The 26,101-nt window shown below is 38.7% G+C and overlaps 1 protein-coding gene across 1 annotated transcript in view; it reads right to left on the reverse strand.

Moving 5' to 3' along the window:
- Nucleotides 1-26,101, reverse strand: part of CACNA2D4 (calcium voltage-gated channel auxiliary subunit alpha2delta 4) — a 107,285-nt gene that overhangs the window by 39,437 nt on the left and 41,747 nt on the right. Inside the window, exons 18-24 of the mRNA XM_085215783.1 lie at nt 26,030-26,101; nt 22,153-22,214; nt 21,432-21,499; nt 21,248-21,293; nt 19,667-19,764; nt 17,675-17,768; nt 16,367-16,464 (exon numbers count right to left, since the gene is read on the reverse strand). Coding sequence (XP_085071909.1) covers nt 16,367-16,464; nt 17,675-17,768; nt 19,667-19,764; nt 21,248-21,293; nt 21,432-21,499; nt 22,153-22,214; nt 26,030-26,101 — 538 coding nt within the window. The remainder of the gene's footprint in view (nt 1-16,366; nt 16,465-17,674; nt 17,769-19,666; nt 19,765-21,247; nt 21,294-21,431; nt 21,500-22,152; nt 22,215-26,029) is intronic.

Consider the following 26,101-nt stretch of genomic DNA (forward strand, 5'->3'; position numbering starts at 1 on the left):
CCTGTGACAGTCTCTTCAGAATTCCCCTTGGGACAAAAAATAAAATACTTGCTGATTGTTTGATGAAAAATGCAGACAGGCAGGGCATAATTTTCAACCCCGGAAAAAAAAACAAGACAACAAATGCATCAATTTTTGCTACCATTCATTGCTAAAGACTACCAGGCCCAAGTGACTTCTCTGAAGCAAAGTGATAGAGCATGATGCAGAGACAAACTTATTTCAGTTTTAGTCAAATGCTCAAACTCATCATCTTAAAAAAAGCAAGGGAGCTGAATTTGCTTCCCCCACTAAAACAATTAAACTCAACTCCCCAAAAGGAATTGGGATGAAGGATGCAAATGTTTTACACAGTCTGCTTAAACATAACTCCCACTCCTCTAACGACAGGAGGCACAAAGCTTGCTTTTCTGTTGCTGATGCTTCCTTGTCACAGAAATGAGAGTTTTAAAAGTCACTGGCTCCCAGGAAGGGGTGACAACTGCAGCCCTGACGCTTCTCACAAGATCTGAATCCATTACTGGAACAGTGATCCAGAACAGCTCTAAAAAATGCTGTCTTGTGGAATATCCAACCGTACCTTTGAGTAGAAAAAGAGTGTGTGCTAACCCTTTTTTCTAACACCCTTTTTTCATTTTCAAGGCTGGAATTTGTTCCTCATCTACTCTTTTGGGTAATTTTGGTTAGAGATGCTTGTGGGGGTGTTGCTGTGGGACTCAGAAAATATTCTGAGAGCAATGGCACTTTCAAAGTGCCTGCTAGCTTAGTGTTTCATTGTTACTTGCTAATAGCTTTCTTTGGGCATCCCTTTTTAAGTTAATCTAATTCATAAGAAAGTTTTGGGTTTTGGGGGAAAAGAAAAAATTTTTGTTTAAAAGTTTGGGAGGTGGAGTTTTTTAGTTTTTTTGTTTTGTTTTTGAGGGGGTTTTTTTTTTTTTTGGGGAAAGTATTTTTTTTTTTGGGTTTGTTTTTTTGGGGAAGTTTTTTTTGGGGGGTTTGGGTTGATTTTTTGGTGGGGTTTTGGGTGGTTTGGGAAAGAGGGTTTTTTTTTTAGAAAAAAAAGGGGAAAAGTGTTGTTTTGGTTTTAAAAAAATTTTTGGTGTTGTTTTTTGTGTTTTTTTTTTTTTTTTTTTTTGGGGTATTAAAGTTTTTTGGGGTAAAAAGGTTGAAGGGGAATTTAAGGAAAATTTTAGGTTTGGTAAGAAAAGGAATTTAGGTGGATTGGGGTGTTGTTGGTTTGGGGGGGGGGGGTTTGGGTGGGTATTTTAATTGTGTAAGTTTGGGAAAAGTTTTTGTTAGGGGGTTGTTTTGGGGGTTTTTTTTGGAGGTAAAAAGTTGGGTGTTTTTTTTTTTTTTTTTTGTTTTTTTTTTTTAAAAAAAAAAATTTTTTTTGGTTTTTTTTTTTTTGGGGTTTTTTTTTTTTAAAAAAAGTTTGAAATAAAAGGTTTTTTAACATTGTAATTTTAAGGGGGGGGTTTAGTTTAGAATGGATGTGTATTTATTTTTAAGGAATGGTGGATTTTTTTTTTAAATTTCCCCCTTTTAAAAATTTTGGACATTTAAAACTAGTTAAAAAATAATGAAAAAGGGCCAAGGGCTTTCACTCGGAAAGGCCAAAAAAAATTCAAAAAAAGGCCCCTACAAATTTCCACTTTTTCCCCTCCAGGCCAAGCCACCCCCGTGGGCCAACCCGCAAACATCCCCAAAAAAATCAAAAAACCCCAAAAATTAGGCCCCACCCCCTTCTATTCGCCATTCTTTTTCATTAAACTGAGATCTTACTTTTGGACCCCACACCCCCCCTTCTCCTTTCCCCCGATTAATCTCTTAAACTGGGCGATTTTGGGGGGGGGAGAAATCCCCAAAAAATTTTTTTTTTAAAATGATTCAACAGAAAGGATATATTTAAATGAGAGGAGTTTTTAAGGTGGCCAGGCGGGTTAGGGGACAAAAAAAAAAAAATTTTTCAAAAGGTGGTGAGGGAGGCAGGTTCCCGGGAGGGGGGTATATGGGGGTGTTAAGCCCCCGGGGGAGGGATGGGGGGAGGGAGGGGGGGATAAAGCGTTGGACAGGTGGATTTTGGGTTTTTTCCCCCAAAAAATTTTTTTTGTTGGCCTCGGCTAAAAACAGTCCCCCCAAAATCATATCCTCCTTTTACTTCTCGGTCCTTCTTTAAAAAATTTGGCTTTTTCCCTGGTTAGTTCCTTGTTTTTGCTTGTTTTCCCCGGGAAGTGGGTTTTTTAATTTTTTGGGGAAGGGGGAAAAGAGTGGAAAAATAAGGACAAAGGGGAATTTATGTCCCGGATGTTTAAAATTTCCCCCAGTGGGAGAAAAAAGCTAGGTGGAAAATCCCCCCCGGGAAGCCCCCCCCCCTAAAACAAAGGGGAAACCAGAATGGGCCGGGTACCCCCAAAAAACCGGATGGGGGCCCATTTGCAGGATTGGGGGGTTTTTTGGGGCAGTTTGCCGGGGGTTGGGGGCCGTTATTTGATTTATTTATGAAGTATAAGGGGAGCTAAAAAAGGGGATTTCATTTAAAGGGGGGGAAAACAAGAAAAAAATTTTTGTATGGATTTTTGGGAAAGGAAAAGGGAGGGGAAATGAAAAAGGTTAACGGAAAAACCCCAAAATTTTGGGAAAAAAAATTTTTTTTTCCCCCCCAAAAGTTTGAACTTTTTTGGGGGAAGGGCATTACCTAATTTTTTCTCTGAGGCCCTTTTCCCTTTCCCCCCGGGGCCAAAAAAATTTTTTCCCCAGTCCGGCCCCCCAAACACAGACCCCCCTTCAATGGGGGGAAAGGGGGGGATTAAAGGGAACGGCTTTACCCTAGTCCTTTTTTTAAAAAACCCTTTAAACGCTAAACGAAAAGGAAAAGAAATTTGGGAGGAGGGGAAAGAAGGTACATACGGAAGGGCAGCTTTTTTTGATTTGTCCCCAATTTTGAAAAGATATAAAGGGACCCAAGGGCCCTTGGGTAAAACCAAGGGAATTCTTTCCCATTTAAAAGGGAAAAAAAACTAAATCACAAACCCAAAGAAAAACCCCTTTTGCTAGAGCAAATTGAGGTCACTCCTTAGGTCAAAAAAGGGGTCCCCAAATTTTCCCTAAATTTTATCCGCCCCCCCCAACTTCGTTAGTTAAAAGCCTTTTCTCCTTTAAAATTTTGAAAATGCCCCCCTTCATAAGCCAGAAATTAAAATCATTTATTAAATTGAACGGGGGGGGGAGATTTTTTTGGGAAAAATAAAACTTCCAGGGAGTAAAAAACTTGAGAAGTGGGGTGGTGAAAATGGAAAAAAAAGGGGGGATTTAAAAATTTTTAAAAAAAAAAAAGGAGCATGAAAAAAAGAATTTAATTATTTTTTTTTTTTTTGGGGGTGGGGAAAAAAAAGTATAAAACTTTTAAATGGGTAGAAAGAGAAGGGGGAAGGGAAACATTTAAGTCCGGGTTTGGTTAGTCGGGGGGTGGGGGTAAAGGAAAAAAAAAAAAAAAGGGGGTGAAACAGAAGGGAAATGGGGGAAAAGTGGGAAAATTTTCGGGAAGGGGGGGGACAACTTGGGGGGTTTGGTTAAAAGGTGAAAAGGAATGGGTTGGGGTGGGGAGATAAAGGATTGGGGTTAGAAAGATATAACCCCCACACCTTTTTAAAAAGTAAGTGTAGAAAAAAGAAATGTGTTTGGAGTGCTTAAAGATTTTAAAGTAGATGGGGGGGGTTCGTTTTTGGGGAAAGGGAAAAAAAAAAAAGGGGGAAAAAAAAAAATTTTTTTTTAAAAATTTTGTAGTGGAAAGTGGTAAAATGGGGGGAGGTTGAGGTTTTTTAAAAAAGGGGATTTGGGTGAAAAAAGGTTTTAATTTTGGGGATTTTTGGTTGGGGGTTTGGGAAAAAAGGAGGAGAAGTTGGAGGGTTTTTGGGATTTGTTGGGAAAAAGGGTTTGGTGGGGATTTTTTAGTAAAATGAAGTTGAAATCCAAGTTCTTGTGTGGTTTTGTGGGTGAGAAAGTTAGAGGGGGTTTTTGGTGGGTGTGGGTGGGGTTTGAAAATTTTGGTTAAGGGGGGGGGGGTTTGGTATTTTTTGGGGAAAGGAGATGGGAAAAAAGGATTTTTGGGGAAAAAGGGAAAGGGGGGGGGGGGGGGGGGGGGGGGGGGGGGGTGGAAAAAAGGGGGAAAAAAGGGGGCCAAATTTTGGGGAAAATGTAAAAAAAAGGGGAGGGGGCGGAAAAGGGGGGGGGGAAAAATTTTAAATAAATTAGGGGGAAAAAAAAGGGGAAATAGTTTAAGGGAGAATGGTTATTTCCCTTAGTTTTGATGGGGTAATTTAGAAGGGGGAAACCCCCCGGGAAAAAAAATTTTTTTGGGGGAATTTTTTCCAAAATGGATAAATTTTTAAGGGGTTTGGGGGGAATTTTAATTTTTTTTTTAAAAATAATGGGGGGGGGAAAAAAAAAAAAAAAGGGGTTAATTTGTTTTTTGTTTTGGGTGTTTAGAAAAAAAAGGTGAAGTTTTTTTTTGGGGAAGTGGGGGTAAAGGGGGGGGGGGGTTTTGGGGGGGGGGAAATTTTTCATTTTAGTTTGTAAACAAATTTTTTTAAAAAAATTTTTAATTTTTGGGGGGGGGGTGGATATTGGGCCCATTTTTTTTGTTTTATAAAAGAAAATGGTTTTCCCCAGAAAGGGATTTTTTAAAAATCCAAAGGGAAAGAAGGAAAGGGGGAGAAAAAAAGGGAAAAAAAAAGGGGGGGAATGCTATGGGGGTAAAGGAAAAGAATTAAAATTGGTGGAAAATTTTTTTTTTAAGGGGAAAGAATGGGGTTTAAAATTCCCCTTTTAATGGAAAAGGTTTTATTTTAAGAAATGGAAATAAACCCACAAGATTTTGGGGAAAAAGGGGTAAAGGGTAAAATTTTTTGGGTTTAAAGGGAAAATGTTAAACCCCCAGGGGGTTTTTCCCTGGGGTTAAGGGAGGCCCCGGTTTTTAAAAAGGGGGGGGGGGGAAAAAGAATGAACTTTTCTAGGGGGGAAAGAAAGAGGTACCCCCCTGGGGGAAGGGTTTCGGGGCAGGAGGAACCAAGGGGGCCATGTTTCCGGGGGGGGGGGGGGCCCAAAAAAAAAACTTGCCCCCGAGTTGGAAAACCATGGGGAAGGAGGAAATTTTTGGGGCAGTGGCCTTGTAATTTTTTTCTTTTGTATTTGAAAAAAAGGGAAAAAAATTTTTTTTAAAAAAGGGTGGGGTTTTTTGGTAGAAAAAAAATTTTTTAAAAGGGGCAAATTTTGGTTGTGTTGTAAAAAAATTTTTTCCCTAGCCCCTTTTGAAAATGAATTTAAGGGGAATTTCCCCCATCATTAAAAAGGGAAAGGGGGATAAATAAAAAAAAAGGGAAATTTTAGGGGGAGTTTTTTTGTAGGAAGGAGGGATATGAAAATGAAACAAAAATACGAGAAAAGTTTGGGGGAAAATCTTGCATAGGGGAAGGGGGGGAGGGGTTGGGGTAAGGGAGGGTTAAAAAAAGGGGTGGGGGGGGGGGATTGTTAAAGAAAATATGTGGTTTTTTTAAAAGGGTTTAACCCCCGGTGAAAAAGAAAAGAATGGAGAAAGTAAATTTTTTAAAAATTTTTTTTTTTTTTAAATTGGATAACAAAATTTGAAAAACCCGTGAGGGGGGTTGGGGGTTTAATTTGTTTGGGGTTATTTTTGTGGAAACCTTTTTAAATTTATTGAAAAAAAAAGGTTTGGGGGTAGTGTTTTTGTTTAAAGGGTTTTTAAAGAAAAATTTTTAAAATTTTTTTCCCCCCCAAAAAAAATTTAATAAATTTTGGAGAAAAAAAATTTGGGCCGGGGGAAAAAGGGGGGTTTTAAAAAGAAGTGAATTTGATTTAAAAGTTTTTTTTAGGTTAGTGTTAAAAGAGAAATTAAAAAGGGTAAGGGGGGAAAAGGTTTTTTTAAAAGGGTTGGGGTAAAAGAATATTTTTGTTAAAGTTTGGTAAAGTTTTTAAATTAATTTTTCCCGAGGTGGGGAAAAAGGTTTTGGTTTTTTAAAAATGAGTTTAAAATAAAATTTAAAAAAAGAAAAACCCCCCCGGGGTTGTCTTTTGGTTTGGGATTGGCCCAGATTTTGAATTTTTTTTTTTGGTTGGGAAATGTTTGTTAATGTAAAAAGAAAAATTTAAATTTTAAAATTTAAATTGTTAAAAAAAATTTGTTTCAGGGGGGGGGGAAAGGGCTTGTTGAGTTTCCCGGGGAAAGGTATAGGGAAAGAAATTTTTTAGTTTTTTTGGATGGGGAAGTTAATTTTTTTGGGAAAAAACCCCTGGTACTTTTGCAGAAAAGTAAGACCCCGAAGAAAGTTTGGAAAGGGTGAAGGAAAAAAATTTTTTTTGGGTTTTTTGGGGGCCCCAAAAGGGGGGAAAAAGGTGGGGAAGAGATTAATTTTTTTTAAGGGGGGGAAAAAAGGGGAAAACCCCCCTTTCATGGATGTGCGAGAAGAGAAGGATGGGGGGGGGATGGAAAGGGAGAAAAAAAGGTCTATAAAAATTTTGTGGGGGTTGGGGGGGAAAGGGGGGGATTTTGTTTGGAATGGTAAAACGGCCCCTTTTTGGTTTTTTTTTCTAATGGGGAATGATTGGGGTAAAAAATCTAAAAAAATGGAAAAGGGGGAGAAAAGTGGAAAGGGTATTTTTGAAAAAAAGGGGGGGAAAAAAAATACCCCGTTTTTTTAAAGTCAAGGGAAAAATTGAGTAAAAAAGGGGGGGGGGTTTTTTTTTTGGGGGGGGGGGGGGGGGGGGGGGGCTTTGGGAAAATTTTTAATTTCACAGAGGGGATTGAATATAAAGGAAGGGGCCCTTTGTACCCTTTCCCTTCTTTTTGACGATGGAAAGTGGCAAAAGAAAAAAATTATTTGAGGGGGGTGGGGAAAGGCTTGGAATTGTTTGGTTTATGGGGGAAAAAGAGTTTTTGGAAGGGGTCAGAAAGATTTTTTTAGAAAGGGGAAATTTGTTTAAAAATTTGAAAAAAAAATTTTGGGGTTTTTTGGGGGGAAAAAATTTTGGGGAAAAATTTTTTAATTGGGAAGTTTTTTATGGGGTTTTTTTTAAAATTTTTTTGGTTTTTTAAAAAAAAGGGGGGGGGTTTTTTTTTGGGTAATTTAAATTTTTTTTTTTTGGTTAAAATGTTTTTTAAAATTTTTTTGGGGAAAAAGTTTTTCCCTTTTTTGGAAAAATAAAATTTTTTTTTTATTTTTTTTTAAAAAGTTAATATTTTGTGTGGGGGGGTGTTTTGGAATTGAAAACCCCTTTTAAAAAAGGGGTTTTTAAATGAGTAGGGAAGATTTTTTATTAGAGAGAAGGGGGAAAAAGAATTGAAAATTTTAAAATTTTTTAAACATGGTTTGATTAAAAATTTGTGTAAAATTTTTAATTAAAAAGAAAGGTATGGGGAAAAAAAAAATTAAATTTTTGCCCTAGATTTGGGTTTTTAATTTTTTGGTCTTTTTTTCATTTTAAAATAATGATGGGTTATACCCTTTTTGAAAATTTTCTCAAAAACCCCCTTTCAGGAGGAAGTTTTTGCCCCCCCTTTTTTGTTTCCCAAAATTACTTATCATTGAGAGATCAGAAAACCCCTTTGTTTTTTAAAAGAAATTTTAAGAGGGGTTTCCTTGTAAATCCCTTTAAACTTGTTTAAACAAAAAAATTTGGAGTTGGGGGGCCCCCGGGGGCCCCCCCCCTTTTCCCCCAATTTTTCAAATTGCTTTTTGTGACTTTTTAAAATTATTAAAAAGGGGGTTTTTTTAAAATATTTCTAATGGTAGCCCTTTTTATTTTTTTAAAATTTAGGTTTTTTTGTTGTTTTTTTGTGTTTGTTTTTTTAGGTGCATTTAACGCCCACCCTTGAAGTTTTTTTTTGGAAAAATTTTTAAAATTTCCAATTTGGGAAAATCAAAAATTTTATTTGGGAAAGGGATTAAAGGAAGGGTTTTTGGGAAAAAAAAGGGTAGTTTTTTTGGAGGTCCCGATGGGGAAGAGGGGATATTTTGGGGTTTTAGTGTCCCCATGAGTAAAAAATTTTTTTGTAATTTTATTTTTTTTTTTAAAAAATTTTTTCCCCCCAAAAAACTCTGATTTGTTTTTTTTTTTGTTTTAGTTTGAAAGGGAATTAAAAAAAAAAAAAAAAAATAAAAAAAATTTAATGAGTTTAAAAAAAAAAAAAAAAAAAAAAAAAAAAAAAATTTGGGGGGTAAAGAGGGGGATGGGGTTGGGTGAGAGGGGGGGTATATAAGTTTGTTTTTTAGAAGGGATTTAAATTACTTGGTTAGACTATTTTAAAAATGTGGATAGATAATAAGCAAGGGGGGGATTATAAATGGGAAAAAAAGAAAAATTTTAGAAACGGGGGTTTAGTGGGTTTGTATCCGGTTTAGAATTTTTAAAGGTTTTAAATAATTTCCAAGTTTAAAAATTTTGTAAATATGTTTATTTGTTTTGTTTTGAAAGGTTGTTTTTTATATTTTTTTCCTTTTCCCTTTTTAAACCCCCCCCCCCCCCCCCCCCCCCCCCCCCCCCCCCCCCCCCCCTTTTTTTTTTTTTTTTTTTTCCAAAAAAAAAAAAAACCCCCCCCCCCCCCCCCCCCCCCAAAAAAAACAAATTTTACCCCCAAATTTTGATGGTTAGTTTATTTTTAAAAGTTTTGGCAAAACTAGGGTAGAGTAATTTTTTAAGAGGGGGGGGTTTGTGTGTTTTCCCAAAATATCTTTTTTTTTTCCCCCCAAGTTTTTTTTTCTTTCCCCTATTTTTTAGGGTTTTTTTTGGTTAAAAAAAAATAAGAAAATTTTGAAATTTTTTATTTTGGAAAAACATATTAAAAAAGTTTGGGTTTTTAGAAATTTTAGTTTTTGGGGAAATAGGGGGGAAAATTTTTTAATTTTGTTAATTGATTTTTAGTTCCCCCTTAAATATAAAGTTACGGTTTTTAAAATTTGGGAATTTTTTTTTAAATGGGCCCAATTTTATTTTTTTAAAAGGCAGGAGTAAATGCAGGGGTGAAAAATTTGGGTTTATTAGAATTGGGGGGGGGAAGTGGGGTTGGGAAAAAGGGAAAAAAAGGGGGAAAAAAAAAGGGGGGAAAAAATTTATATTTAAGCCCCCTTTTAAAGAAAATTTTTTTTTAAAACTTGGGGAAATTTTTTGGTTTTGGGGAAAAAGGGTTTTTATTTGGATGTTATAACCCCCCCAAACCTTATTTTTTAAATTTTGGAATTTTGTTTTAGAAATTAGGGGTTCCAGTTGATTGTAAGAAAATTTAACTGAATTTGCTTTAAAAATTTTTTTTGCTGTTTTTTTCCTTTATGGGGAAGGGGTTAAAGTTTAGAGGGGGGGGGGGAAAGGGGGTAAACAAAGTAAAAAAAAAGGGAAAAGAGAAAATTTTTAAAGTGATTTTTTGAAATAAAAAAAAAGGGAAAAAATTTGTTTGGGGAAAATGGAAAATTTTGGGTTGTGGATGAGGGTTTTTGAAGTCGAAGGGAGAAAGGGGGAAAAAAAGGTTTATCAAAAGATGAGGGGTTAGTTTTAAATACGGGGAACAAAAAATTTTTGAAAATTGGTTTTTAAAAGGGGAAAAAGAAAGGTTAAAAAAGGGGGTTTTGGGGGAGGTTGAAAGGGTCCTGATGTTTAAAGAAGAATATTGTGGACTTGGGTTCCCAGTGTGGGGGAGGAGAAGAAAAATTTGGATTAAAGGGGGGAAAAGGGGGGCCCAAAAAGTTTGGGGGGGAAAAATTTGGGTGTTTAAAAGGGATGGAGGGGAAAAAAAATTTGGGTTTTGGGGGTAAAAAATTTAACATTTTGGAAAGGGGAATGTAGAGAATTTTAATTTTTAAATTTTTTGGGGTTTGGGTTTGGTTTTAAAGTTTTTTAAATTGTAAAAAAAGGGGTTTATTTTTTTTATTTTTTGGTTTTATTGATTTGCTTTAAAAAAAAAATTTCTAATTAGGTGAAAAAAAACCTTTCAAAAACCCTTTTAAATTATTTGCAAATCGTTGGGAAGGGAAAAAGGGAAAATTTTGGTTGATGTTGTGAGAAAATTAAGGGTTTTGGGGGGAAAAATTTTTGTGGAAGGAGGTGGTATGTGAAAGTTTTTATAGGAAAATCGGGATTAAAGAGCCCATAAAAAAAAAAATAATAAAGATCATTTTGGATTTTATAAAAAAACAAAGTGGGAAAATCTTTAAAATATATATCATGAAATTGTATGTGGAGAAATTAAAACACAAAATAAGAAATAAAATTTAGAAAAAAAACGGGACTTCCCCTAAAAATTGGATTATTTTTCCATCAAAGAAAAGGCCAGTGGGGGAGAAAACAGGCCCGGTGGGGGGGGTGGGTTAATGAAAAAAAAAGGGGGAAAAAAAAAAAAAAAAAAAAAAAAAAAAAAAAAATTAAAGAATATTTTTTAATTTAATTTGGGGGGGTAATTTTAAAAAAAAAAAGGGGGGAAAATTTTAAAGGGAATTTTAAAATTTGGATAGTGGAAAAATTTTGCCCTGGGAAAATTGGGGTTTAAAAGGTTAAAAATTTTCAAATTTAATTTTAAGGAAAGGAAACGGAAGGGGGGGGTTTTTTGGTCATTAAAAAATCAGCTTATAAAGGGTTTAATTTTTTAAGGTTTTTTTAAAGTGAAAAGTAGGGGGATGAAAAAAAAGGGAAATGGGGAAAAAATTTTTCCCCCCGGGGAAAAAAAACCGGGGGGGGAAAGGAACGGGAAAAGGGGGAGGGGGCCCAGGGTATCCCATGAAAAGCAATGTAAAAGGGGGCCCTCGCTGTATTTAAGATGAGATAGTTTAAATGGTTAAAAGAAAATGCTATGAGAGGGGGGTGGAATCTTTTTAGATGTCTAAAAATTGTTTTTTGATTTTGGGGATAAAGAAAACTTTTCCCCCATGTGGGTTATGTTTTTGTGGGAATTTTTGGGGGGGGAGGTTTGTTTGGACGAGGGACTGGGTGCAAAAAGGGGGGAAAAATTGGTAATTTTAGTAAAAAAATTTTTAATGGTGATGGATTGGGGGGGGAAAAGGTGTGGGAAAAAAGGGGGCCCCCGGGGGGGTTGTTTTGTTAGAAGGTGTTTTGTTTTTTTTTTGCGGGATGGGGCCCCTAGAAATTTTAGGTTAGGGGGTGGAGGTGGTTAAAGAAAGGGAAGAGGATGGTAAAAAATAAGTTGGTTTTCCCTTTTTTGAAGTAAAATTAAAAGAAATAGCCTTTTTAAAAAACTAAAATTTAAAGGAATTTTTAAGGGACTTTTTGGGGAAAAAGGAAATTAAAAAAAGGGGGTTTTTTTTTAAAATGGGGAAATTTGGGAGGGTTGCCCCCAATTTTATTGGTAAATACGGTTTTCCCAAGAAATTAAAAAAAATATTTAACCCCCTTTGTTAGGGGATTATTTAGTGAAAAAGGGAAATTTTAGTAACCCCGTTTGTGTTTTGGGGAAATTTGTGCTTTTGAATAAAGGGGGATTTTAACCCAAACAGAAAAATGGGAAAACGATTAAGTGTAATTGTTTGGGGGGGGAAAAAAAACTGTAAAAAGGCCCTGTTTTTCCCCCCTTGTTGTGGAAAGAAGGGAAAATTGGAAAGGAAAGGGAAGGAGATCAAGGTGGAGTTTTTTAAAAGGGAAGGTTTATTAATAGGGTTTGGTTTTTAAAAGTTTTAAAGGAAAATATTTATATTTTGATAAAAGTTTAAATTTTTGGGGGAAAAAATTGTTTTTTAAAAATTTTGTTGGTTATAAAGTTTTGAAAAAGGTTTAAAATTTTTTCCCCCCCTTTTTTTTGGGGGAATAATTTTTTATTTTTTTTGGTGGGGGTTAAAAAATTTAAATTGTTATTTATTGGGTTTTTTAATTTGGGGAATTGAAATAAAAGGTTTTTTAATATAAAAGGGTGGGGGGGTTTTTTAAAAAAATTGGAAATTAAGTTTGGGAATTTTTGTTTTTGGGGGGGGGGTTTGGGGGTTTTTTGGGTTTAAATAATTATAAGATTTGAAGAAGGAGGGAAAATATAAAAAAAATTATTTCCTGTTCTATGGAGTCAGGAAAAACCAAAAAAAAAAAAGGGGAAAAAAAGAACAATACCCAGAAAAGGGAATTTAACCCCTTTCGAGACCCGCCGGGGGTTTTTAAACACTAAAAGTGGCAAAAAAATGTTTTTTGCAGCCCCCCCTCCCCCCCCCCAGGGGAAAAAAAAAGCCCCATCTCCCCTGGAGGGGAAACGGCATCGGGGAAACGGGTTTAAATAATCACCCCTTAATTTTATTTCCCAAAGTGGCTTTGAAATCGACAAATCCCAGGAAAAGCCCTCAAAAAAAAATTTTAATTCCCAGAATTTTAAGGGGTTTTAACCCCAAAAAGCACAAAAAAGGAAATTAAAAAAATCAAAAAAATTAGCAAAATTTTCCGCAGGGTTCCACCTCGAGTTTCCCAACCCCAACCACAGAAAGGGGTAGGATCTGCCCTCCTCCAGCCCAAAAAGCCTGTGCCCAACCCCCATTTTCGGGGGCTGCTGCCCCCAAGCCGGAAAAAGGGGGGAAATGGAACCCCCCCCCTCCTTTTTTTGCCCTCCACCCGGGGCCCAAAACACCCCTCCTTGGGGGCCCGGGACTCCCCATATTTTGGGAGTTTTTTTCCCTGGGGGGGGCCTAATTTTTCAGAAAAACCCCCCAAACCCCCCTTGGGGAAAACAGGGGTTACCCCCCCCAAAGGCAAAAAAACCAAGCTTTTTTTTCCCCTCACGATGAAAAAACTTAAAAATCCCCCAAGCCCCATCAATAAAAAGGCGAACAATGTGGAAAATGACGGTATTTTCTACAAATTGCACTTTTAACCCAAAAAAAACCCTTCTTTGCCCCCTTTAAAACCGGCACTTTTTTCCAAAAGTCCTTTTGCATTTCCCCCTAACAAGGGGGAAATGTTTTGGAGCCATAAAGACTTACCAGCCTCCCCCCTTTTTGGGTTTCAAACAATTTCCTTTTCCCTTTTTTGGGGGGCCCCCCTTTTCCCCCCCACCCCTTCCCCCGCCCTTTTTGGGGAAAATTAAATTTTTGGAAATAGGGGGGGGGTAATTTCCCCAAACCAGAAAAAAAGAAAAGTGGGGCGGGAACCCCACATTTAACCTGCCCCAAATCAATATATTTAAGGGGTTTTTTTTTTAAAACGGGAAATTATAAAATGATTAAATTATAAAAAACAAAAAAAGGGGGTTTAAGGGTTTTTTTGAAAAAAAACAATTTTTGTAAACCTTGCCCACTAAAAAGGGTTTACCTCAAAAACCTTGATCCCTAATTTTTTGGGAAGGGGAAAAAATTTTTTCCCCCTTAAAAATTTTTCCTTTTGGGGCGCTAAATTCCCAGTTTTTTCGCTTTTGGCGTCCTAAACCTCTTCACAAGGAAATGCCTTACCGCCCAAAACCAAAAAATTCACCCCTTTTTTTCCTAAATTTGAAAAAAAAGGGTTTTTTAAAAAAATTGCCCAAAACCCAAAAGCTTTTTTTTCCCCCCTGCCCTCTCTGTTTCCCCCCCTTTAAGCGGGGAAATTCTGCCCTTCACACAGCCCAAAAGAACAACAGGTAAGGGGGGGGGAAATTAAGGGGGTTTTCCCCTTTAAAAAATTCCGAGGGCAGCTCCACACCCCTTTTCTTGCTTTTCTTCCCTAAATTTTTTAAAATTTTTGGGGCCCAAAATTTTTTTGTTGTTTTAATAAGGCGGAAAAAAAAAAAAAAACAAAAAATCGAAGTTTTTTTTAAAATCATTTTTTTTTTTTTTATTAAAAAAAACCCCGCTCACCTTAGAAAATTTAAGCTTTTTCACCCCAGTTATTAAAGTACACTATGATTTTGGGATTTTTTTTTTTAAACAACATTAAAAAAAAGGGGGTTTAAAAAAAACCTTTTACAAAAATTTTGGGACGGGGTTTACTTCCTAAAAAATTTTTTTTTTTGGATTTATTTGGGGGAAAGAATTAAAAAAGCCTTTTTTAACATTCCCTTAAATAATTTCCTCCCAAACCCTTTGATTTAAGAATATTTTAAGGGAAAAGAGAGGGGGAAAATTGGGAAGTTCTCTTTTAAAATTTTCCCTAAAATTAAAAAAAAAATTTTAACCCCGACCAGCAAAAAAATCTTTGATGGTTTTAAAAGGTTTTAAATTCCCTTCCCCAAAGAAATTACAAAAAATGGTAAAGGGACTTCAAAATTTTTTTGGATTTTGGGGAAAATTTGGGTTAAAATTCCAAAAAACAGTTTGGGGCCCCTTTCAAATGTCCCCAATAAAAAAGGGTTGAAATCAAAATAAATAAACCAGCCAACCCATTCCCCAACAGAAGTTTTTTAAAAAAAAAAAATTTTGGGAAAATTTTTCCAAAACCCACCCCAAAATTACTTTTTCCAACCCGGCTCCAAAAATTTGTGCCCGCCGAACAAAAAGGAAGTTTGTTAACCCCAAAAATTTTTAAAGCAGCGGTTTTTTTATTTTCCAATTTTTTTCAAATACAAATTTGGTCCTTCACCCCAAGAATAAGAAAAAACTTCCCCCCCAAAAAGTGTCCCTTTTCAAAAAGGGGGGGAAAAAAGGCGTTTTCCCCCTCCCAAACCCCCTCTTCCCCAGAAGTACGACCTCCTCAAACCCCCTTTTTTTGGGGCCCCGCCCTCTTTAAAAAAAAAAAGGGGAAATGTTAAACCCCAAAAAGATAAAAAATGAGAGTTTTCACACAATCGGCTCAGTCCCACCTGGGGACCAAACTTTGGGGAAACCCTTTTCCCAAACTTTACCCCTAAGGGTTTTTTAAAAAAATTTGGGGTTTTTTTTTTAAAAAGGGGGGAAAAGCCCCTCTCCTTTTGAACGGGGAATCTTGGCCGAAAGTTTTTTCCAAACCAGTTTTTTGGAGGCAGGGTAAACAGGAAAAGGAAATTCTTTTGGGAAAAAAGAAAGGGGGGGCCCCTTTTAAAAGCAGAACATTAAAACAGAGATGAAGGTTAGGACTCCTGAAATTTTTAAAAACGCCCTGTGGGAAATTCCTTCTAAATTTGATCTGGGTTTTCCTTTTTTTTTAAATTTCTTTATTCCCGCACCCGGGGTAAATTCCCCCCCCCTGAGTTTTTTTTTCCCCAATTTTTTTTTCTTGATTAAAAACCCAGTTGCTTTTTTAGGGGTTTTTAGTTGAACCCCCATTTAAAAAAAATTTTTTTTTTTAAAGGGGGGGTTCTTCAGCTGGGGACCATTTTGCCGGGGGGGGAAATTTTTAATGAACAAGGGGGGGAAAAAAAAATTTTTTGGGAAAAAAAACCCCCAGAGGGGGTCAGACCCTTTTCCTTCCCAGACTTTTTTCTTTTTCCATTTCTGGCTCATTCTTTTTGGTACCGATAGGGTTGATTATGGCAATTTTCCCGGGGGTCTCTCACCTTTTTTTTTTTTTTCTTTTTTTGACAAAATTGCTTTTTAAAATGCGGGGAAAAGGGAAAGTTTTGGAAAAAAGGGAAGAATTTTATAAATCCTTTTTCCCTGAATTTTTGTATTTTTTCCAAGGGGAAGGGAAAATAAAAAAACTAAGAAAAAAGGGCGAAGTGGCGTCGGGTTTGGAAAAATTTGGGCCCCCCCTGAAAGCTCTCTGCTTTTGACATATGATTCATATCTGAGAAAGTGGGAGATATGGAAACACCTGCCAAAAAACAAAGGACCACCACCACCACCTTGTTTTTCCCTCTCCCTTTGCAATTTTTCCTTTCAAACAGCAGCATGTTATTAGTCTGCATTTTTGAAACAAAGCAAAACAAAAAACTGGGCCTTTTCCATGTAAAAAAACCCCACTGAACGTGTACTTTTCCCTTAAGGGAGGGGACAAGAGAATGAATCATAAAAAACAGATGTCAGTCACATCACTTTTTGCATCACTGGAAAATACTGGGATAGTAATGTGATGGGGGCCCCGTGAAAGCCCAAACAGAATAAAACAGAGAGGAACTGAGACGGAAAGATCAAACCTAGCCAAGCGGGGATGTCATGGGGCACTGGAGTGCAGACCCTTTTCTTTTCAGAAAACTCCGGGGGGGTTATAATAATGATGGACTTTTTTTTTTTTTGCTGACTGAAGTCAGGGAAAAATAGAAGTTTCTTATTTTACAAAAAAATTAAAGCTTTTTTTAACAGCACTTTAGGAAAAAAATCAAAAGAACCAAAGAAACACAAAGGACCTGTCCCCCGACCCTGTAAATCAGTTCCCATGCCCCCAAAATTTTGCCCCTTTTCTTTCTGTTTCCACAAGTACTTTTCTAAGTTTGGGAGTGGTTTCAGAGACATTTTAAGAGCCAGAGAAAACCCTTATTGCAGCTTAGGGACTTACCTGTTAGAAAGTTTCTCAGAGCCCACATACAGGGCACTCCTCATGAGTCCAGCCCGAGTGCCCAGAAATGCCATCTCAATCCCTGCCTCAGAATCCCTGTGGAATGAAAACACATTAATGACAGCAAGTTTTTACTAGCTAACAATTGGCAGGCTTAGACTTGTGCCTGGATTGACACATTGGAAGCTTGCTTGTTTGGTCTTTGGAAGTAGAAAAGAAGCTGCTCTCCTGCTAGTTCTGCTCCAGGCTGCCTGCATGTAGGTTGAATCAAGGAAGACAGACTGCAGGGAGAAAATGGCTGTCTCAGGCATGCACAGGACAGGTAGGGTAGCAGACTGACTGTAGATTGATTTGTATGTGGTTTTCTGGAGTTATGAAGGGCACTGGTGGGAGAGCTGCACAGTGAGGAGTCTGCCGTAGTGTGGTACAGAACAGATGAGAGAGATTTTCTGGTGTAGCTGCTGAAGGATGATGCTGGTATTTGGGTGATTTAACACAACTGCCCTGGCTCAATCTCCCTCAGCAGTAGGGATAGTGGTAACTGAAAAAGCAACGGGAGTTCTGTGGCCACACACTTCTGTGAGTAGCATGTTGTTTGCTGAAAGTAGATGTGTGACATGATACCAGATACTACAAGCATCAGGTGCCTCACTGGAAATAATAAAGAAGAATGTTTGCTAAACCCAGCCTGTCCTCTTCCTTCCTGAGTCTCAGTTCTCATCAGGCATCAACAACAGAAACAAGATCAAACTCTCTTCTCCACTGCTGGTAGGGGAACAAATTCCATGCCAGTTGGGATGGAGCTTTTGCTACAGTCATGTGGAAGTCAATCCAAACCACGTTGCTATCACTCAAAGGGATAACTGGTGCATAGGGAAATAACTCATACTTATTTTAAATTGAAGTAGTCTCAAGTGCCCCGAGATCCCAAACTGTCAACTACAGAGATAAATGCTGTGCATCCAAGTTAAACACGGAGAAGAACTGATGCTGAACACCCCCTGCAGTGACACATCTGGATCACTGTTGTCTTCCAGTAATAGTCAGACATTTGGCATTAATATTCTGTTACCAAAACAAGCCCTCACCAAACTACAGGCTTCCTTTAGAGGGCCCAACCAGCTGGAGTTTTCTCCTGAGAGACACTTTTGAGCTATTTCTAAATCTACTGAGCTACTTCTAACAGCTTTTTGAGCTATTTCTAAAGTTTCTTATATGCTTTGCAGAGATCTGTGACTGTTTTCCACACCATCTGGAAATACAGCTTCAACAGTGTGTTACATATATTTATTTCTCAGTCACTTACGTGGACATATTGAGGGCTAGTGTTGTCCAGTAGGCTTCCATGGGTGCAGTGACCACGGCATCAAACAGCACTTCCTGGACCAACTCCTCATCACCTACAGAGGAAGGTGAACAAGAGTCAGAAGAGAAAGACATATGTCCCCATAGATGTCTCAGAGAGTTTCTCTTTGTGGACCATTGCCTGACCCAGGGCAGTGGAGCAACAGGCACAAATAGGGCCTCCATTTGTAGGACTGAAAACATGACCTACAATCCTAGATGGAGGAGGGCACAGGATGAAGTGTTACAGCTCAGATTATAACACTGTTTCCCCTGCAAACTCAATGGAAGGGTTTATGTTTGAAAGCGTAAGCAAATGAGAGGCTTTCAAATGAAGTTATTCATTAGACTTTGCCTCAGATCCCTGCCTTAACCTTTCTTTTGGGTGCCCTGTTGTGAGGATGCCATCTACCCCATTCCACTCAAGAAGATTTCTTCAGAGCCCCTAGTGACTTCTTGGTAGCCTTTAGTTAACCACCTATCCTTACTGTGGGTCTCACAAAATGCTCTCCTGTCCTGGTTTCCCCCAGACAACTGACCAGTCTAGATTACTACTTCAGTCCAGTCTGCAATGGGTCTTAGAGACGTTTAGAAAAGTTTGAAATATCATTATGTGCTAAATGGTATAGTCTAAAATCCCATTTATTTGACCTACTTCATTTCTATGCTGCCCTATTTCCATTTGTCTCACAGCATGAGGATGTGATGGCTATCACATTGCAGATGTGGCCCTTCCAGTGCTGTTCTAGGCAGAGCCATCCCTCCGTTTCCCTGTTTCTGGCTTCACATTCTGGCTTGAGCCTCCAGGTATCCGCTAATCTTTCTTTATCACAGCTTGCATGATACATTTCTCCATCTCCCTGTCATTCAGAACTCAAAATCAGAAGTCACCAGCTGATCTTTCCTTCCTTAGGCCCTACATGCCTAGGTTGTGTCCTAGTCATATTTCTTTTTCTCTCATAGCACTTCCAATCTGCATGCTTTCCCAGTCAGCTCTCCCAAAACTTTTCTCCTCCTTCCTGGTCTCTTCAGCTGCTACATCTCTTTTCAGCCTTCTCCAAAACACAGTGAGGAGGGTCTGTTCACACAGTGTAAGAGAGGAGCAATTATCAGATTACAGATTTCATTTAGGTTTAGTTTTAAGGGATTCAAATCCTTGAAATCCTTGTATTAGAGGTTTCTGAAGCATTGCATACAGAATATTGATTCAGCACTTTGCATAACTAAGAAGGCTGAAGCCATGGAGAGCGAGGTGAACTGAAGGACATCCTAAAGCTAAAGTGCTGTAGGGAGATCCCATGCACAGTTGCCCATTTCTGCCTACCAACAGAGTTCTCACTCTGTAGTGGTGCTACATCAGCTGCTTATGTGGCTGCACTTCACGTGGAGAATCGGACCTGTTACGAGGGATGAGCAGCAAGGAAGGTAATCATTCTGCAACATTTTTTTCCCCTCAAATCAATTACAAATCATGTTTGGAAAACAAAATTAGTAACATTTCTCTGAAAGTGATCATCTGTCTCCATGGAGCAGTGCAGCCCTCAGAGAATGCTAGCTGGAGCTCTGGGGAGCAGAATAGCCACAGCAACTTTCTGGCTCCTCCTGCCATCATCCTTCTTGTCCTGCTGGCTGGCCTGTCTGAAACGAAATGTTTAGCCCCCACCACATCCTATTCAAGCCTCTCGATGTTACGTATGTAAAGATCTCAGTGAAGTCAAGTTATGTGACAGCTTTGAAATGGCAAAAAAAAAAAAAAAAAAATCTCTGCTGAAGACAAGGAAGTGGATCCTCAGCTCATTTCCACTTGTGAATTAAGCTAGGCTTAGGTTTAGCCCTGCCTGCATGAACAGGAGCCTCAGGAACTCAGTTTGACACCAGTCAGCTTCACAATTCTCAATCCTTTGTGACAGGTAGAGGAGAACCCAGCAGGGCCTTTGGGATGGTGAGAACTTACATTCCAGGTCAGGTTCCTCTCCTGTGAGGAAACGGATCACAGCTTCCAGCTGGCTGAGCTTCCGATGGTCTGGATCAATGTCTGTGATGCAGTAAATCCTGGTGGGTAGGGAAGGAGAAGCCCAAAAAGGCAAAAAGAAATCACCATCAAATAAATGCTTCTTGAGAATAATAGCTGCAAACAGGAATTCAGCAAGAAAGCTTAGGGTGCAAAGAGTTTGCTGTTGTTGCACACCATGACCATTCAAACTCCATCAGTGTGGCTTTAAGTGAAGCCCTTCCAATAAAACCAAGCATTAACTGATGGCTGTGCTTGAATGTCCCATGAATATAGTAGGGCTATGAGTATAAGCTCACAATGCAACATGTTATCAGTCCCAAATATTTACAGCAGATTTATCAATATTGTACACTGTGTAATATGTGTACCTGTGTATTTATACACAAAAACAATGTGATGGAGAGACCTGAAAAGCGGGGGGCCACATGCAATGTGAGTAACACTGGGTTGGGGATGATGAGAAAATGAGATAGAGATGCAACTGTGAGATGAGGAATGAGCCTGCAGTATGATACAGTGTCAACAAAAACTTTCCAATGGGACGCTGCTGTAGGATGCATTTAAGGGAGAAATGAGAGAATGCTTTACAAGCGTGGGTGTCTGTATAATAAAAGAAACCAGCCTTTTAATCCTGCTTCCAATTTTGACTGCTTCATTGTCGGGACAAGGGAAAGGAAGGGATTATATGAGAGAATTGCATCTCATTAAGGAGCTGAAAGGAATGATTTATGAGGAAAGTCTAGGAAAAATGAATATGTAAAATGTGGTAAGCTGACACCCCAAGTTAGGAGTAGAAGAAGTCGCTGCATGCATTTCAAGTGCTCTGCCTATGAAACTTGACAGTGTAATGAGAGGTGTGAAGGACTGCGGGGCTTCTTGAATATAGTTATTTTGGCTTTGATACAGGCTGGGTTCACGTGCCTGAGTGTAACTGAATGTTGGGTTCATGAAAATCCCAAAGCTCACAGCAATAAATGGAAAGTGCCATGTTTTACCCTGTCTTCTATCCAAATCAAGCAAAACTCTAAATTATGCATGCTATTGAAACAGCAGTCATAAATCACCTTTGTGTTCTCTAGGAATTAGGTCTAGACTTAGTTCAGAGGAATGCCAACTAAAAATAAGCAACAATTTTAAAAAACGTTTCAGTTTCTCTCTAAGTTTGCTACAAAATTCACTGACAGGTCTGACATACTGTGAGTTTTGCAGCACAATTTTGAGCATCACGAGGAGGAACAAAATGAGTTGGAGTGCAAAATACTGAGAATAAATCATAGGAGATGGTTCCTGGGTGGTGTACAAGGCCTTGGTGGGATTCCCCAAAAGAAGAGATGGAATTGAGGTCTGAAGGTACTACAACACTGCCCTGAGACTATCAGTTCTTTCCAAAGCTGTTGTCCCTGGACAGTGTTGCTTTTTTTCTAGGCCACTGAGGGTGGTGAACTCAAGCAAAACTATTGGGAATTTTGTCAAAATCTCATGACAGAGTTCTCTGTCTTTGACAGGATTTCCTCCACTTACCATTCGTTTGCTAAAGACACGTCTGGCTGGAGCAGGTCGTGCAAACCTGAAACCAAATAATACACTCAGAATTGAATTAGGTAGCAGACAGACAGATAGAGGCTGTGAAGGAGAAGTGAAGGAGTACATTTCAGGGTAGCAACATTGTCTGTTAGAACAGTGGGGCTGTTCCAGATTAACCTACCTTCTTCCACTGAAGTGTTCCCCAGCAGAATATACTCCCCGTGTCCCCTGGACAGCACAACCCCCAGGCTGCAGGGAGAACAGAAGGCTGGTCAGCAAGCAGAGGTGTAATCCTGAAACATGACAATGCATTCCCTGCAGTTGCAGCCCTTAAAGACATTAACTTCCTTCACAGCAATTAAAGAAAAGAACATCATCAAAAGAGGATTAAGTGAGATCTGATTGTGGCACAAGAGGCTAAGGAACCTGCTTGTAGGGCTATGAGACATTTTTGGTGACAACATATTTGGCCAAAGTTGTAGGTTCAAATCAACAATAACACATACAAATTCTGTTCCAATTTTAAACCATTTCAGCCATGGAAAAGGAAAAAAAAAAAAGAAAAGAAAATGTTTAGCTTGATTTCTTATGTGAAGTTTTATCATTTTCAGTTTACAATAAAAATTTTGTTTTAGAACCAATATTGGCACACAAAAACATTCAGTGGAACTGAAAGTTGAATATATTCCATTTTGCTGAACTGAAACAATGTGCTTCACCTAAAGTGTAGCTTTTGGGCTCTGAACTTCAGATAAATAACTTTTTTGATGGCGATAGGAACAAATAAGTCAATTATTCATGCTGCTCTATTCATGAGTCACAGCCTGCTTTATGACCAGTTTGCCATCCCTGATGGCAGACTTCTGATGTACTGCATTGCTGATGTATGAGCCCATGCTCACCTGAAGGGTGTGCCACTGATGTCCGTGAAGAAATAGTCATTTGTGAGGAAGAGAACTCGTTTCTGGAATGAGAATGAATAAGAAAGTGAGAGATCATAGACAGATCAAGGTCACAGTGGCAATGGAGATCTGAGAGTAACATCTTTGGGGTTAAGGAAAATAAGTTGATCATCCCCAATAGAGGACTGCAGGAAGCAGGGATGAATGTGTAGTATTCAGTATATTTAACAACTTGTGACTTTCAAGATCCAGGCAGAGGCAGCCACCCCGTCTTTCCATCTAGGTCTTCAGTGAAATCTTCCTTTGCTCTAGGGCTCCTGCTTGGGATGGAGGAAAGCTGCCTTTCCTCTCACATCCTCCAAGCTAACACAGTGGAGTCCTGCTGTTCTTTTACTGCACGAAACAACCCTGATGGCTTTGCACATCAACATGGTGCCCAGCAGGAGTTGGGATTCAGTGAAGCGGGTAAGAAAGAGGGGTGGGGTGGGAACAGAGGCAGGTTGGCAACCCTACTCACTGCTTGGGTTGGCAGCTAGGGCCAGCTCTCCTCAGCCCTGTGGGAAATGATGAGATTCCTGACATTTGCTTTCATGCCAAACTGGGACATAACATTAACATATTGCAATTTTGTTAAAAAACACCCATAAAAGAAACAATTTACATTTTCAAGTTAAACAAAAGTGCTGATTCAAATGCAAGCCATTTTGATTCATATGAAAATATTTGTTTCTGACTGACATTTCAACTCAAGAAAGCTGCTTCAGAACTTCAGCTGTTTGCCAGACTGGCCTTTTCCTATAGGAAAGTGGAACTCTTTTCCAAAAAAGAAAAGTTTTTGGAAAAATTTTATCCCACCCTTAAGGCAGAATAAGAACCCTAATATGTTTAAAATCCCAGTCCCAGTCTGAAAATGAGGTGAGAGGATGTGTGTGGGAGACAGCAAGTGAATACAGAAAACTCACTGTTCCCCAGGGAAAGTCATGCCTGCTCTAACCTGCTCAAGCCATGCAGCCATAGAAGAGGTACAGTGCACAAAGGACAGGCTAGCACTGGGCAGATGAGAAATGGAGAAAGGCTGCTTTGTTGTTTTTTTTTACAGTGAGGAGATGGCAAACAGCTCAGCCCTTTCTCTTCCCTTTCTCTTCATGTATGGTAATTGTGTACTGCAACAGAATAGAGACTTTTGCTGAACTGAGATGTTCCAGAAGAGCTACAATGACCCAGGCAACACGGCACAGTGGTATTTTGGTAGTTACGGAGAAAGTACAAGAGAGACTGAGACTTCCTGTTTATAGTCTGATCTGATGGGGAAGAGGCAGAGCAAAGAAGGAGACGTGGGCAAGGATACAACAGATGACAGCCCAGGGGTACCACCGCTCTGAGATGCTTCAGCAATGTTTGCTCTGCTCGTCCTTTACTCCCTACCTGCTGCCCCTCTTCTGCACACAGAATCACAGAATATCCTGAACTGGAAGGGACCCACAAGGACCACTGAGTCCAACTCCTGGCTTCACACAGGACCACCCAAAAATCAGGCCCCATTTTGGAGAGTGGTGTCCCAAAGTTCCTTTAACTCCAGCAACCAAGGTCTGAGCACACATACATTTCAGGTTTGGGTATTGTGACTGTTCTAGGCAGTCACTCCTGACTAATGCCATCAATGTTTGCCACAGGCCCATCCATTTCTCCCCACGCTGAAAACAAAGGCAGTTTTTGCCACCAGATCTCTCTAACTTCACCTTCATTCCTTTTATTTCCCTCTCTGTCTCACTCTGCCCTCGATGCTTTCCCAAGATCAGCCTGGGGAATTGCTATTGTGTGGCTGACAGAATAATTCCTATCCCCTTCATTCAGCCCTTCTCTACACTGACTGCCTCATTCTCTGTGGTTCCAGGCTCTGTCAGCACTTTCTTTGTTTCAACTGTTGCTCTGCTTCATCAGCTAGCACAGCAACAGTGGGAAATGCAATTTCACTTCTGGTCTCTACTCTATGTATTCAGATAATAGTAAAATTGTAACTTGCTCAATTTCTGTCTCCTATTATACTTCATAAGGCTCACAGCATTGCAGAATAAAACACATAATATCTCTTACCAAGGCCACTTTCTGTTATTTTTTTTCCTCAGTAGGAAAGCAGAAAGATGCCCTTAAAATATTGAACTAAAATGCTATCTTTGGATGACTCAGAAGACATGTTATTGAGGGTGCCCAGAGACAGAAAAAAAGAGGTTAAATTAAAGAAATAAGCAATCTAGATTGACAAAGAATAGATCTTGTTGGAAAACCCTGTTCTTTTCCAACAGAATAACAAAAATAATGGATGAAGAGAATAAAGGATGTGCACTGTATCTGGGTTTATATAAAGTACTTGAAACAGCTTTTCATGAAATTTTATTCTAAAGAATCATTTAATGTGACCTTAAATGGGATCTGGAGTGAGAACCAGCAGCAGTACTCTAAACAGAAACAAGTAGTACACAGTGCATCAGGAGAAGATGACCTACTCAAATAGAGAGACTGTATTAGGAGCCATTCAGTGATCTGTCAGATAATCAATATTTCTCTGCATATTGTGTTAGCAGCTCTAAAGATTATAAAGATGAAAAGAAGGAGGGGAATTCAGGTTAAAAAAAAAAAAAAGGCAACTGGAAAAAATAGCTAAGAAACATAGAAATGTGGGCAGTAATTCTAGGACAACTGTGGGATGGAGAAAAAAATGAAGGGAGAGCAGAAATGAGGTCTGGGGCTTCCTATTCAGAAATATCCAATGCAGAGAATAGAAGTGCTCTACAGAGAAAGAGGAAAACAGTGCTCAAATAGTTCAGTGAAGCTCTGGTACCTAGATACCAGAAATGATACAAGAAACAAAGGCAACAAAAATAATTGCTCCGCCTCTTGGACTGAATACTGTGTATTTCAAATGTAGATGTTGGGGAAGGTCAAACCCATTGACAGCTGACAGTACCTGATAGTTGTAAACACCAAAAACAGAGACGGGTAATTTAGTTACAATATCTAGCAACGCAACCCTTCAGAGGAAATGGAGGGGTATCTTCACTGAGAAATGGCATAATTTCAGCCTATGGCTGTGAGCATTGGCCTATTGGAATTGGTGCTGACTGGTTTAGCATGGCAGCAGACCAGCCAGCTCTATAAAAAAAGATGGAAACTTTTTTTGGAAGACTTCTGGGCAGTTAAACTTGCAGGCCTCTGGAATACTCCCTAAGAGGAAATGATGGAAGCCAAACTCTTTGGGAAAGTTAAATAAACCCAAATGAAAAAGTACCAGTGAACCTAAATATACAAGACAATTTTTGCACTGATTCCAGGGGAAGATGTACAACCTTACATTAGAGCTGGTAGGGAACATTCACAAGTCTCCATTTCACTAGAAGTTTTCATAAAATGCTTGTAAATATTTGCGTAGAAATTTAATCCTGGACTTGGATAAAGGAAAACACATTCTGACAGAGTGAAGGACAGTTTTCTTGAGTGCTTTTGGGCAAGGAAAGAGAGTTGAAAAAAGCATCCAAGCCTCTTTCTGTCAGCTCAACATGTCTTCCCCATCTCTAAACTGTTGAAGATCTCTGATTTGTTTCACAGCCCTATAAACAATGAACAGCATGCATTTTGGCTTTGCCTGGACAAAGCAGGGAGCTGTGAGGCACTTTCAGTGCCTTTGCTCATGCAGAATGCTGGTAGGTAAAAAGAGCACTTTTAGCTATGTTCTATTTTATGTCTTTAGCACGTGTAATGTATGTGGTGAAACAATAAAATCCTCACACTCAGAAATGCTGAGAGTTAAAACCACATCCTTCATGGTTCTTCAGCATCCATTTCCCCTCCCTTTGTGTGACCTGAGCAGGATCATTCTTACCCCTTTATCCACAGGGACCTTCACATCCATGGAGAGGTAGCCTGTTTCCCCATTGATCATGGCAGTTCTCAG

This window comes from Meleagris gallopavo, chromosome 1 (genome assembly GCF_905368555.1).
Source record: "Meleagris gallopavo chromosome 1, MGAL_WU_HG_1.1, whole genome shotgun sequence".
Lineage (NCBI taxonomy): Eukaryota > Metazoa > Chordata > Aves > Galliformes > Phasianidae > Meleagris > Meleagris gallopavo.